Genomic DNA, 15,288 nt, shown 5'->3' with positions numbered 1-15,288 from the left:
CTCTTTGATTTTCACTTCTTCAGCATTTGACATGTTTGAGATTGATGTTGGACTTATAAATCATCAAGTCAACTTGACTTGATCTAGATGGACATTTCTGAGCTCCAACATCCTGCAAAGGTCACATAGAATATCTCCAAACTAGGAACAACCCAAACTAGAGATCAAGGTGCACTTAGCTCTTTTGGGTTGCTTCCAGTTCTGGTTTTGACACAACTTCTCCTTTCTGTGACCTTGTTCACTTCTTGAGCTTGATCTTGAGCCTTATGACTTAAACCACATAATTGTAGATGTTACCTCATTGGTTGTAAGTCATGTCCTTATGTAGTGTTCCTTGATGCACCATAACTTTTCTTAACTCGATCAACCTTGATTCTGCAAGTCTTCTTCTTCACCCCTGGCCTTGGGTTCCTGGTCTCCTTGACTTTCTCCCATGCACTCGGTACCTCGAAGCTCTTCTTGCTTCCATCCTTGGCTTGATCGGTTGTCTCTGAGTTATGCACATCGAGTCACACTTAAGCAATGCCCATCCTTCTTGTGATGTCCATTATCTATAAATAGTTCAGTCTTTGGACCATCACACTTGTTCACTTGTGTTGAACCATATTAGCTTTACATAAAGCACCTGTTCAACACTTAGCACACTTGTTAGTCCTTTAATTGGGTTGTCATCTAAACACCAAAACCCACAAGAGAGCTTTCAATTTAGCCAACTTCTATTTGCTAGAGCTGTATATATGGATAGTTCTACTGTTTTGAATTTGCCTTGGCACAGCTAGCAGCAATCTAGGAGCAATCTCCATCACATTTCATCCATGATTCCATCTATCTTCCCAAAAACTGTCGAGCATCCATTGCCAATTTCCGTGTGAATGATAGCATGAAAGAAGGATTTCACCTTTGAAGGAAAATGCATAGGGAGTCCTGCCCAAGGTTTATTAGGTTCCACTTTAGCCAGCCACAACCATCTCATTCTCAGAGCCCAACCAAATTCTTTAAGGCTGAAAATGCCCAAACCTTCCAACTCAACTGGCCTGCACACTCTACCCCAAGCCACCAGGCAATGTCCTCCTCTGACTTCTTTTCTTCCACACTACAGGAATCCTTTTCTAATTTTATCAATGTCCTTGAGAGCTCTTGGAGGTAAGTCCACCGCCATTGCAAGGTAGATGATCATTCCTGTCATAACATATTGAACTTGCACTTTTCTTCCAGCTCTAGTCATCAAGTCAGCTTTCCACCTAGGGAACTGGTCAGCAATCTTGTCGATTATGTATTGAGTTTGATTTCTGGAAACTTGCTCAAAGTCAGAGACATGCCAAGGTATTTACAGGGAAAAGAAGAGATCTCACAAGGGAGAAACTCCTGAAGGGTTGCCACTTCCTCTTCCCCACATCTAATTGGGTACACACAACTTTTTTGGATGTTGGTTTTCAGCCCTGAAGCTTCTCCAAAAATCTCTATAATTTTGAGAACCAGTTGAATATCAGATTCTTTTGGATGCAAAAACATGATCACATCATCAACATACAAGGACACTCTATGTTGCAAAGGTATAGAAGACAATGGTTGCAGCAGATTTTCTAGACCAACTTTTGAAATTAACCAGCCTAGCACGTCCATGACAAGTATGAACAGCATAGATGAGAGGGGGTCTCCCTATCTTAAGCCCTTTTTGAGCTGAATTTTTTCACCAGCAACACCATTAAGCATTACTTGTGTGGACGAGGTAGATAGCAGTCCACTCAGAACATCCGTCCAAATCTACCCAAACACCAGTTTTTGTAGAACTTAGAGGAGGAAAGGCCAGGATACTGAGTCAAAGGCTTTAGTAATGTCTAGCTTCAAAAGGATTCTTGCTTGTCTTTGCTGATGGAGGAGTCTGTCAGTTTGTTGCACAATCATAAAATTGTCTTGGATGAACCGACCTTTGATGAAAGCACTCTGCCTTTGAGAGACAATAGATTGTAGTTTATTCTCAGTCTGTTAGCTAGGATTTTAGTGACTAGCTTGGCCATGCTATGCACTAAACTAATAGGCCTAAAGTCCTTGACTTGGTCAGCACCCTCCTTTTTTTTGGAATAAGGGTGACAAGAGCTGAATTTAATTTGTTAAAGTGACCAAATTTCCTGTCCCAAATGGTTGCCAAAACCTGCATCACATTTTCCTTAATGGTAGGCCAGCAAGCTGTAACACCCTGAATTTGGGGGGCATAAAATTTCTTTATTATTATCATCCAAATTCAGGTGTTACTCTTCTCTCTCTCACTCTAGTTTCTATCTCTCTCTAGATTCTCTCTCTCTTTTTCCTTTTGTGTAGATTTAGCTTAATTAGGGAGGGATTACTTATTTTTCTTGGCCAAAACATTATGAGTCATGAAATGTACATCATGCTGAGTTTAAATATTCTTTGAATTGTTGCACATGTTTGAATTAGCTTGAATTTGAAACTTGGTTTGAATTTGAATTGAAAACCTAGAGAAAATAAATATAAAAGCAATTGGAAAATCCCTGGAAAAAAGAAAAGCCATTTCGGCCCAATCGGCCCACTAAGCCCAGCTGCGCGCGTGCCCGCGCCCGCGCGCCCTCGGTCTCTGACAGGCGGACCCCGCCTGTCGGTGCCGACCCACGCCTCTCTTCCTCTCTCCCTCTCGCTGTTCTGTGGGGTCATCTTGTCGGCGCTTTGGCCCGTCGTGTGCTCGCATGTCCGTGCCGCTGTCCTGCGGGCCCCGCTAGCTAGTCCCTTCCTCCCCCTCCTTCAACCGCTCGCCTGCGCGGACCGCGCGCACGCACGCCGAGATCGCTGCGTCCACATCGCCACCTAGCTCCAAACCGGCACCCCGACCCCCTCTACAAGTCCCCGCACACCCCCACCTCTCCTCTGCCTCGCTCATTTCGCCTCTGCTCACTCACCCGAGCTGCGCGCACCTGTTTTTCAAGCTCGCCGGAGTTTCCCCGTCGCCAGGCCTCCTGCGCCCGAACCTGTCGCCGGTAGAGCTCGGCCGCCGTCTGTGACCGTGCTCCGCCACCGTCAGGCACAGCCTCGCCACCGTTCCCGCCCCACCCGAGGTGAATTTCCCTGCCGGACCTTCTTTTCTCTCTCCCCCATTTCTCTGTCCCGTCGATTAGTCGTCGGTACCGGTACCGTGCCGTCAAACCGAGACCCCCTGGCCAACCGCATCCGCACCGTGCCTTCTTCGCCCGCGCGGAGTCGCTGGCTCCGGCCATGGCAAACGGGGCTGCATATAATTCCCGCTCCCATCATCTCTGGGAGGGGTGGGGGGTTTCGCCTCTTGCGAGATTGACACCGGCGAGAACGACCCTTGATAGTGACGGCATCAGCGCCCCCAGCATGGTAAGTAGCCATTCCTTGAATCAAATGCTGGTTGCCTGTGACTGCAGCCACCGAAGTCTTCCTCCGCCACACCTTCCGAGGCGATGCAGGATGAACAAATCGCCTCGTCTGGCACAGACCACCAGATGACGGAGGGGAAAGTCTGCTCCAGACAGACTGCAAGGTCCCAGGAGGTTGCTGATTTTGAAGACGGGACCAAACAGAGGCTCTGCCTGGAACACCAAGACGGGACCACACCGTCTGCTTGGGAACAGATGTGAAAATCTGAGCATGAACTGGAGCCACCGGACAGCGGGACGCCCTATGCACAAGCCCACAGCACTTGAAGCATCTTGTCTTTGAATCATTGAATGGCAGTCTCAGACCAGGTGACTTGGGGAGAGGCAATTGAAGCACCTGCCAAAAAGATTAGCAGGTGCTGGGCGCTGGAATCTGCTAGCCTTCAGACGCAGCCGCCTGGAACGCCGGGACTCCACAGTCTGCCAATCATCAGCGACGCACTTTGCAGTTCCCCCACGACCGACGGCTGGGGAACCGCGACCTGGAGCTCTCTACACAGCGACGCCCGAGGCCCAGAACTGGGAGTCCGACAAGTCGGAGACAAAGACCGGGAGAGCAGCACCATGTCGCGGAAGGAAGGGCCAGAAGGGGCACTCCCATTGGAGCTACAGGAGCCGCCACCAGCGGAACTGTCCGCGCGCCAGCGATCTGGCTTGGACCGCCCACTAGTATTGAGCGGAGCCGCGCATAGAGGAGGAGGATGGGAGGGAGCAGACTCCTGCAGGGGCGCTAAATGGGAGGAGGGAGGGGCGGCAGCGATCCCCTAGAAGGTGGCCGCCGACCCCGAAGTGGGCGCTGGCGCGGGGCATTGGGGAGTGCAAGCGTCGACATGGGAGGGGAAGGGTCGCGCGGGAAGGGAGGGGAAGGGACGTACCTGACGGTCCATTTCCGCTCAAACCTCGCTTCGTAGGTAAGATTTATATTGTTAGAAAAAATTAAGTCAGGCCACTCGTCGCTAAAATCCTAGTTACGCCCCTCAATAAAACTTACGAAACTACGTTTGATGACAAATAAGTAATAGCCGTTTGGTTTGGGGTGACTAAAGTTTAGTCACTTTTAGTCTCTAAAGAAGCAAACATGGTGACTAAAGTGGGGTGACTAAACTTTAGTTCTTTAGTCACCAAGAGGATGACTAAAAGTGACTAAAGTAGGATTTTTACTTTATTTGCCATCTCCATTTTCTTGTTGCACCAAACATCTACTAATTAATAGGGTTAATACAGTCATTATTCACAACAATTAATGTTCTTTTGTCAGGTTTAGTCACTAGAACCAAACGTGATGCTTTAGCGACTAAACTTTAGTAACTAAACTTTAGTCTAGTGACTAGGTGTGTTTGGTTGCAATGACAGGACGGGACGGGATGTGACGATCCCTCAAATAAGGTTGTTTGGTTCAGGGTCAAGGGTTAGGACAAGACTATCCAGTGTTGTCCCCAGTTATCCCTCAAAATTGGAGAGACGAGAGGGAATGATAGAGGACGTCTCTGTCCTGGCTGTCCCGCAACCAAATACACCCTAAATGAACCAATGAGGGCCTAAATATTCCCAGTGTTGAGCCTACATCAATGAACGAGTCTGATCAAATTACAGCACTGATGTTATTCTGAAATTTTGAAAATATCACAAGGTATAGCCTATAGGGCGAATATAGATTGAAAGCAGGGTATCAACTGTTGAAAAGCACCGGCCAAAGCGGGCAGTAGCAGAGGGAAACTTTTGAAAAGCCTTTTCAAAATTTGGAGTAAGGCACTGAGGCGAGCGCGGGTGGCGGCCGGCAGCGAGGAAGGCTACTGTTAGGATCATCTCGCTACAAAATCGGGTTCCCGAGGTGAGCTCCGCCTCCTAATCCCCTTATCGATCCGGCATTTCACGTGCTTTCTCGGTGAGATCCGGCCGGATTGGGCGATTTTAACTTCTAGGGTTTAGCCAAGTGCACGAATCTGAGTTTGCGATTCTGTTCTTTAATGTATAGATGGAGGGGAAGGCGGTAGCCGTCGGTTGCGGTGGCGCCCGCGTCGATCCGGCGGATGATCTCAAGTACATCTCCGGGCTGAGCACCATTCTCGTGGCCACCATCCAGGAAGTGAAGGACCAGGTCTCCCAGATGGAGTTCATCTTCTGCAGCCAGCTCTTCCCGCACATCCAGGCCAAGTCGAAGCTTGTCCAGGCGCATCTCGCCGACACGATGAAGGCCAGTGAGGTTGAGTGGAGGAAGACGGAGGCTGGCCTGGTGAAGCAGCTGGAGGAGGTCAGCCGTGGTAAGATGCTCGCGGAGGAGAGATTGCTGCAACTGGGCACCTCTCTTGAGGAGATGAAGAGGAAGCTTGTGGATTCGGAGCAATTGGCTGCGAGGCATGAGGCGGAGAAGAAACAGCTTCTGGGGAGGTTGGAGGATGAAACGAGGAAAGGTGAGGTGGTACGTCAGCTCCAAAGGGAGATTGAGGAGAAGGACGCTGAGGTGGTCAGGGAGAGAGAGGCACATCAGCGGCTGCTGCAGGAATTTGAGCAATTGGCTGCGAGGCATGAATCTGAGAAGAAACAGCTTCTGGGGAGGTTGGAGGATGAGATGGGGAATGGTGAGGTGGTACGTCAGCTCCAGAGGGAGATTGAGGAGAAGGCCGCTGAGGTGGTCAGGGAGAGAGAGGCACACCAGCGGCTGCAGCAGCAGGTTGACCTGAAGGATAAGAATCTGCTTCTGGAGCAGAGCAAGCGGAGGGACTTGATTGAGGATTACACTCAGCTGAAGACAAACTACAAGCATTTGAAGTCTCAGTACACCTTTCTTCTTGGGAAGATTGACCAGCATGAAGGCTCCAAGCCTCCTGAGGACATTCCTGCAGATAGAAGAAACACTGAAAGTCCTCCAAGTAAGAGGAAATTCAAAGGTACAGCTATCCGAATTTGTCAATCAAACAATTTCTTTGAGCTACTTCAGTTTTTTTCCGAATGATCAATCTTTGTTCGTGATTTATGCTACTTGGGTCCTGGAATAACTGTGGGGATTTGTATTCTTGTCCCATGCAAATTATGCCTGATATTCTGATCAATGATCTCAAATGAAAATCCTAAGTAAATCATTGTTAATTGGCTCTTATTGATCTAACAATGCTGGACACTTGGACTCCTAAATGCATGTGCCCTAAATACGCTTGGAATTACTGATTGGACCAATGCCTTTACATTTTCTTACCTGCTTGGTTTTCAGATTTGGAGCACACAAACAAGGAGCGCATCCAAATCCTTCCCAACACAAGGGACCTGAAGAATGACTCTGCTCCAGGTGCCAAAGCCCAAGCTGCCCAACATGCTAGTTCAGTCAGGAGTCCAATCAGAAACTCACACCTTGCCGTGCCATCTCGCCCAATGAATCCATTGGCAAATCATTCTGCCAACAATTCAAAACTACAAGCTTCAACCAGTGTCGCCAGCCCATGTCTAAATTGGAGGGAGACCCGTGCACGCAAAGAACAAGGTGTTGCTGATCCACACGATGATTTCCTTGATACACCTCTGGAAGCTGTCAAGAATACCATCAGGAACCCTGCAACTCCCGAAGAAGCACTGGCACTTGCCGCCTCTCCTCAAGTTATGGATTTCGACAATTCAGATGATGAAACCCAAGATCTGAATATTGCAACTCAAGCCCTCCGGCACATCCCCAATATGCCAGTTACCAAGCAGCAAAACACAATATCGGTACATCCACCAAAGAAAGACTTCAAATATAGAGAATCAGTGAGAAAGAAAGCTGACCGGGAGAACCTGAAAGGTGTCGAGTGCAAGCAATGCAAGAAGTTTTATGATGCTGTTCTTCCTGGTGGTCGTGCAGATGGCGATGGTGCAGGCTCTACAAGCTTACGATGTGAGCACCACGATGGTGTGTCAAGGCATCGGTACAGGTACGCGCCGCCTCTGACGCCGGAAGGGTTTTGGAACATTGGTTTCGAATCAGAAATGTAGCACTACATCAAGTAGCAGGAAACCTTCAGTGTCCTCGGTCACCCCAAGATATTGTAGCAATGACTAAGACAAGTTGCATGTCGCTGCTCAAGTTGCAGAAATAGTCATTCTGTGATTAAGGTTGATGGTAGGCAGTAGCTACTGTGAATATGTTGGAGATAGAAAGCACTGTCAGCTATTTACCTTTTTGTGGATTACATCAAGTTGATCATTTTGTAGCGAACCACCTTTAACATACCATTGGAAAGCAATTCTTTTTTATAGAAAGGAGACATCTGAATAACAGCTTACAATCAACAGCAAAACCTCTGGCCTTGTACTGTTATACTTATTATGTTCATTCTTTCAGCTGTTCGCAAGTTAATTCAATATATTTAGGGCTTGTTTCGTATATATATGCCTGTCAATCCTTATGCAATGCTGGAATACCCTTAGCTGTTTACGGTTTTTTTTTGACACGATATCACTTCATTTGTGTTACCAAGATAACGGAAATACAAGCATTTAAGGTTGGCTTGGTGACAAAGAAATTGGAAGGGATCAATGAGAAAGAAATCCCTTGATATTCATTGAATAGCAAACACTTTTCTCTTCCATGGATCTCCTCAAATCAGTCTACACTTTTTTGGAACACAATGCGACGTCTACAGCTAGAGACATGATGCCCCCCCCCCCCCCCCAAAAAAAACAACCCTACACACAAAACTCATGAGGGAATATGAAAAGTTGCATCTAGAAATTGCTGCATAGTAAAAAGCCTGATAAGGCTAGTAATCAGGGCACTTTATTGATGAATTGGAGGAGATTAGTAACTTAACTGAAATAGCAGCAGCAAAGGTGATCGCCCTCCCTTTGAAGCTTCGATCAACCTGTGATCTCAAGTTGTCTGACTAATCGCGATTAGTCAGGCTGGTCGATTTAGGGGTAGGCGATTAGGGAACCGACCCGATCAGGTGGTCTGGTCGACCTAGTTGTCTGACTAGTCGACGATTAGGTCTGATAAATCGCTGGATCAGGTAGTGCTTAGCGACTAGGGTTTATATCCTATAAAAAATCTGTTGGTCTTTTTTGGCGAGCGGCCTGTCTACAGGAGGCAAAACGTCAGGAGGTGTCGTCGTAATATACCCTGGCACACGACGGTTTGTTTCCAATCTCCTTGATTCCTGGTGTCTTCATCTCTTTCCTTCTGCAGTTCTGCTTCTCTATCTCTAATCTCTTCTCCTGTCGTCGTTCTCTGTCCTCTTGGCTCCTGGTTTTTTATCACCGGCGTATTCACTTCTGTCTTTTGTATTGTGTTCAGTCCTTCTATGTTTCTGACTTAGTTCATGTAGACAATAGAGATTATGTTCATGTTGCCATCCTCTGAATCCTTATTCCTTTGATACATACAGAGTTTGGCTGTCGCCGTCATGATAATGTGTGCTATGTGGTATCTGATAGTAACTAGTAAGTGTTTCTTTGATGTTTTTAGTTGGATATTTGGATGAACAAATATCTTCTCTCAATTTCTTAAATCAATATTTCAGAATTCATGTTATGTTTACCCTATCCTTTATATATAGTTATATAATTATATACTATATAGTATATACATATGTCCTGAATGAACATGACGACTTATATACGACTAGGTGGTTGAACTAAGAGTGTGTTTGAAATCAAAGTATTTGAAAATTATGGTTTTGAAATACTGTGGTTTTAAGATGACACGATACAACTGTAGTGTTTTTACATCACTCTTAGCAGTACGTGTTTAGAGACAAAGTATATCAAAACATAGTATTTAGTACCCTAACTCTGCTTCTTCCTGCCTCCAACAATCAGCTAGCTCTTAGTTATATCCCCTAATGACCGGCTATCTGCTAACATAGCTAAGCAAATCTTATTCTTACTCTCTAGATGTCGATGCGATCTGCATGCCTAATCCAATCGACTGAGCATCTCCAAGAGACTTTTCATTTTTGGCTCTCTATTTGACTCTTTATTTACGTTTTCATAAATATTACACTCTATATGTAGCATGTACACTCCAACAAACTATATATCTAGTTTGACTAGTCATGTGGCTAGCCAAATTTGGCTAGTGAGTGAGCTAATTTGAAGAGTCGGCTAGCTTGGTGAGTAAGATAGCTAGTTTGTTGGAGAGTTATTTTGCCGTTGATTAGCTAAAATTTGGCTTGGTGAGCCATTTGGATAGTCTCTCTGAGATGCTCTTGTGATTGTTTGGAAACACATCGGTTTTTAAAAAAACCAGTTTCTATCCCTAGTTTATAGAAATTGGTTTATGAAAAAAAAGTTAGGTGGAGGTGTTAGGAACTCAGTTTCTAGTTTTTTATTCACAATTACCAGCATATACCCTTCCTCTATTTTAAAAAGTGGTGGCAATAGATGTAAATTCAATGAAACCAACAAGAACATGATGTAACTAAACAAATAAAAAGCTGGTTTTAGCTAGGGATGAGTAGCTTCTTGGTTTTTAAGAAACTAAGAATCTAGTTTCTATAATCTGGGATATAAACTGGTATGTTTGGAACCTCACGTTTTTATAAACCCGTTTTGACGCTTCCAAACAGTCCCTAAGGCTATCCACTAACATTGCTATGCAAATCCTATTCTTAGGCCATGTTTGTTTCCTTCCAGATAGCAAACCATTTTAGCTCTCCAAAAAAACCAATATCGTCAAAGTGGTCTATGGGTATCTATCCTTCTCACTCTAAACAACATCGACTCAATAGCAGTGAAGCCAAAGATCCAAATTAAGCCAAATAGTTCTGATACTAAATGAAGGGGACCATAACACCCAAGAGAGAGATGAATTAGACGACTTACAGACTACTTCTAAGTATGCCAACCGATTTTCACTCTAGTAACAATTTATGCAATAAATCTCTACTAACAATTAAGCGCAGAGTGTAGACCGCCCCCGCCCCTGACCTCCGAAAACACCGCGCCCGCCTCCGCCTGCCTCACGCCGGAAATCTCGCCGCCGAAACACCCCGCCATACCGCCCACCCGCAACTCCATCCGCGGACGCCACGAACCGCCCTACCACCCGCCCCCACACCGCAATCCCGTTGTGCGGATGCTACAGCTACAGCCTCCGCGAAAGCCGCGAAAACCGCAGACCGCCCAAACGACCGCCCGCACTCGGCAATCCTGCAGAGGCCTCTGCCGCGACCTCCGCGAACCGCCCGCCCGACCATTGCCGCCCGCCATGGTCGATCCGTGGAACCCCGCAGCCGCCCCCGGACAGCCCGCCTGCACGCCGCAAACCAAGTCGCGACCATGGCGAACCGCCCTAACGCCCGCCCTCCTGCCCGCACGCGGCAATCCCGCAAATCCCGCTGTGGCCACTGCAGCCCCCGCGACCGCAGCGATTCCAGTGGACATAGCGCCCAATCTGTTGCGCAGCGATGGCATAGGACAAACTCCCTCAATCCTCTTCACCGCGCCTTCGACGCCGTGGCCGCCGCGGGAGGCGCCGCCGCCTCCGTGGAGGAGGGGATCGAGGCGCTGCAGTCCTACTCCAAGGAGGTGAGCCGCCGCCTTCTCGACTCAGATCTGGCTTCACTGGCGGCGCCCCCAAGTTCATCCGTAAGGTACTCCCCGGTCTCCCCTTCACCTTCTCCCTTTCCTCTCACGCAACGATCTCTTCCATTCCATTTCCACCGCGCCCGACTTGGCATTCTAGCCTCCATCGGTCGTGCCATCTCGCGATGAGTGATGCGGTTAGTATAGCAGACAGGTCAATCATTCAATGAATTTCATGAATTCCACCACTGCATGCCTTCAGATTACTCTCTGTCGTCCATCATTAACGGCCAGGTTACTGTTCTACGTAATTTTGCTCAATATAGCTTCCCCCTGCAGTCACTGGAGTAGTTCCCTTCGATCAGTAATATTCGGCCAAAGATTGTGCTATCACCTGATTGTTCACAAAATATATACCAAAACACTAGAGAATTTGTCATCCAGAACAGAGATATCAAGAAGTCACACACCACAACCAACATCAATCCTAAGCAAGCCGAGCATTTGGTCCAACTCTCCTATAATCAGCACAGGCCATCTCGTAGTTCTGCTTGAGCTCCTCGTAGCACTTCAGTGATGCCTCCAAGAACTTTGTCAGACGGTCAAGAACCGCCGTCAGTCTCGACTGTAGCCCTTCAGCTGATGCTGCACAACTCCCACTCAGCTGCCGCCTCCTGCTCGCTACTGTTCTCCAGCATCCCGCATTCCCGCTACTCGCCGCTTCTGGGCCTGTTTTGCTCGTCGCAGTGCTCGAACGAGCCGCGGAGGAGCTGCATCACGTCTTTGAGGGATCTGCATAGCTCGTTAGCAGGGAGAGGTTTTGTCCTGGCGAGCCAGTCCCCGCAAAGGATGAATATGGGAGGGGAGACGACCTGCCGAGGAGGGAAGGAGACCTTGCGTTTGCGCCTGCGCCGATCCTAGGGCGGCTGCAGGACGCACTTCTGGAGCCACGCGTTGAGAGCCTCGACGTACGATTTGTGAGCGGTGACCCAGTTTCTAAAGCTGGAGGAGAAGCTGTCCATCTCATTCCACAGATGCATCGCTGCCTCGCGGTGATGGTGGTGCTCACCTTGACGCGCCGAGGTCGAGTCTTTCACGTGGTATGCTAATGTGATCGTGATGAACTGTTTGTGGTGACATTCCAGCATCTGTTTCCACATTCTGATTAGCCTGTATGAAGTCAGATCAAGGTCAATAGACTATAAATGTCAAAAACATGATTTTGATGAGCTAAGACTGAAGGTACAGTTATGAGCCATCAGAATGTTTCAACAAAACAAAGGAACTTCTTAGAATAGGATGTGAACTGTAATCTTCTGATTCTCAGTATTGCACTATCATTCTAAAAAAAAGGCAGACACAAAATCAGAGGCTCCCAAACAAGTGAGGTCCGGGAAAGGGATAGACGAGGCAAGCCTTCCCTCTGCAAATGCGGAGAAGGCGATTTCAAACCCACAACCTGGCAACTCTAGACAACTCCAACACTGCATGCTCTTCTACTGTACTACCATTCTGCCAAAAAATTGGAGTGATGTTGACAATTGAAATATTTAGTAAATTCGGTGTAATATTAACCAGATCTATAGAATCAGCATGTAGTTGACCATTTTCTACCTATTAATGGAATGACACGCAACTATCCTACGAGTTCGAGAAAAAAATTGCTAGCATACACTGAAAAAAATGAAACAGGAAGATTGCATTCGAAATTGTGGTATAAGAAATGAAATACTGTCTATCAGGTATATATACCCTTGAATTAGCTCGACAAGCTATGGCTGTAGTTCTTCATCCCTTATCTTCTCAATTCTTTTGGAGATTGCATCAACAACTTGAATCACAACAGATACCCTGGAATGGAGATCCTTCACAACCAAGAGCCAACGAGCCCGTGAACCCGAGTAAACTGATTGAAACATAGGGTTTGATATCTCCAGGACAATATTTATGCTTAATTTTGATTATCTTTAGGTGGATAAGGTTGGACGGATAAATGGACATGGTTATTCTTGTGGCTGCCCAAAGTGTAAGTATAGTAGTAATGTAAGCTTTCTCGTACTGTTTGTGTTGCATCAATGATCACATTTTCTTGGATACTCATGATGCTTGATAAATTGTAGATAATGAATGCATGCGAGTGAGATAGCCTCAATAGGTTGTGCACAATTCAGTCCCAACAATAACTGTCTTGCTTCCTATCAACAGGAAAAAATTGCCAGTATCAACAAACTGAACCTAGATGCCATCTAGATATCCATATGATTATGACCCAATAGAGTAATCTAGGAGTTGAGTACAACAAGGTATAGTATTTGATATACGGCTGATAGAGCAACTCCAGTTGGATCATCTTTAGTATCTTCTGTTTAATATTGATACCTAATTTCATAATTTTACACATCAAAATTCTCTAATATTGGTAAACAAAAACAGTGTTCTTGTGATCTCAGTTCAGTCAGCATGGCTCTTGGTTGTATTATTTGCAGTTGCAGGTTTTTAATTGTTATATCAAACTTTGGACCTTTCATTACCTCTCTATACTGCCTTGGCCTATTTCTTGGCACAATATATTATGCTCCTCCATTTCGACTGGAGAGATATCCAATTATCCGGTTGTTGCTTTTCTCATCATTGCAATGGTGTTTTTCCTCCCTTCTCTGTATTTATTATTTTGTTTTAATAATATAATTGAAATTCTTCTTTTTTTGCGCAATAAAAAAATTGTCGCTTATTTTTTTTGTTTTTATCCATTATAAAGTCTAAACATGGTTGATATCAAACCTATCCTGATTAGACAATGCTTGGTAAAAATAATTTGTTTGAAAAAGTTGGCAGCATCAAAACTATTTGTTAAGGTTAATTAATATCAACTTTTATTAGGAAAAAATGTTCGCAAGGCCTTCTTGAAAATAACGAAATACTGCATATTTTATATCCTCAGTTGAAACGAAATTCTGAGGTTTAATTCCTTTCTTCATGAGATAATGCTATTCACTCACCAGAAACGATGATTAAAGAAATAGCTACGATTGTCAACAAACATTACTACTGAGTCATGTTTTTATGTGTGCATGCTAAAGATGATAGCTGAAATTTTGGATACTATATGTTTTTTCTTATTCTGAATTTTCTGCTCAACCTATACCGCCCATGTTGCTTAATGTTTCAAATAAGCTCTGAGGCTAATTTAGCTGCCATATCTACAACTATCAGATGAAAATACTAGAGCTGAGATGTTATGTACTATTCTTGAACTAATATTGTTAATTGGTTTGTTTACAAAGTGAAAGTACTTATCTGGTAATTTAAAATTTTGCAGGTGATGCTCATGATATGTAGGATAATAACTGTCTGGAAAGGAATAACTTTAATAGACAAAACAATGTATTTTCCTCTTTTTTCTAACCAGTTATTGAATCCATTCATTGTTGATTGTTTCAAGTCATATTGGTATTGTTTGCTTAATACATGATTAATCTAGCTTCTGTCATGATGTTACTAACATTCTTCAGGTCACTCTCATTCCTTCTTCGACAACTGTTGTTCACACCTCAAGATCCTCCACACCATCGAGGTACTTGCTCTGATTCCTTCTTTGATCGTTTATTTTCCCAGTTCAAGATTGGCAGTATCATTTGTTTATACATCTGATTAGCCAATTGTTGCTATGTGAAGTTGGATAAGTCGTACCCTCAGGATATTTTCCAGGCGGGGAGGGCCAGGGTGCAGCTCAAGAAAGATGATGGCTCCCCCATCAATCCTGCGATTAAAACAAGTGAACAGACTGCATACTTGCTTTCACCTAAGCTGAATTTAGAATGGGACTACATACATATTATACTCTATATTTTTCGAAGCATGATCAAATATGTCATGGACTGGTGTCTGCGGCAGAAGTTTAATTTAGCTGGCATTATTGCATATGCATAGCTGAAACTGAATTCTTGTCTAAGAATTTGAAGCATCATTTTAGTTAAGAAAACTAACAACTTTTTTGTGTGTGCTGCTTATCTTGCTCTATTTCAGATGGGAAAGTTGAACCGTCACATTCTACTAAGCGACATCACAATAAATCAGTCTCGACAACATTTACATGGTTCATGGTTGGGGAAAAAGTATGCACTGACATGCTTCAAAAAAGAGTATGCACTGAATTTCTTAGCGGTGCCATCTCTTGTACATTTTATGATTTTTATCACTTTAGCATCCCTCTTGATAGCGGAGCTATGTTTCTGGCATTCTGAAGGGCACACCATTAAAAACTTAACAAACACTAGCATTGAAGGCAAAATGAATACATGTATATATACTTATACAATTATTGTTATATAATTTCACAATAAGTGTTGTGAAACTTTTTTATTTTAGATAAACCAATAGT

General features: G+C 45.0%; 1 protein-coding gene and 1 pseudogene across 1 annotated transcript; one reads left to right on the top strand and one right to left on the bottom strand.

The window, feature by feature from the left end:
- Nucleotides 1-5,102: 5,102 nt before the first annotated feature.
- LOC100278695 (uncharacterized) lies at nucleotides 5,103-7,696 on the top strand. The gene is made up of 3 exons (NM_001151887.3): nucleotides 5,103-5,244; nucleotides 5,389-6,301; nucleotides 6,622-7,696. Exons 2-3 carry the CDS (start codon nucleotides 5,389-5,391, stop codon nucleotides 7,374-7,376), a joined length of 1,668 nt encoding a protein of 555 aa, NP_001145359.2. The 5' UTR covers nucleotides 5,103-5,244; the 3' UTR covers nucleotides 7,377-7,696.
- A 3,581-nt stretch (nucleotides 7,697-11,277) lies between these two features.
- On the bottom strand, nucleotides 11,278-12,826 carry LOC103638803 (protein ALTERED PHOSPHATE STARVATION RESPONSE 1-like; annotated as a pseudogene).
- Between the last annotated feature and the right edge of the window lie 2,462 nt (nucleotides 12,827-15,288).

The sequence above is a fragment of the Zea mays genome, chromosome 9 (genome assembly GCF_902167145.1).
Source record: "Zea mays cultivar B73 chromosome 9, Zm-B73-REFERENCE-NAM-5.0, whole genome shotgun sequence".
NCBI classification, from domain to species: domain Eukaryota; kingdom Viridiplantae; phylum Streptophyta; class Magnoliopsida; order Poales; family Poaceae; genus Zea; species Zea mays.
The sequence above is the reverse complement of the archived record's forward strand: the minus strand, read 5'-3'. Positions and strand labels throughout refer to the sequence as shown.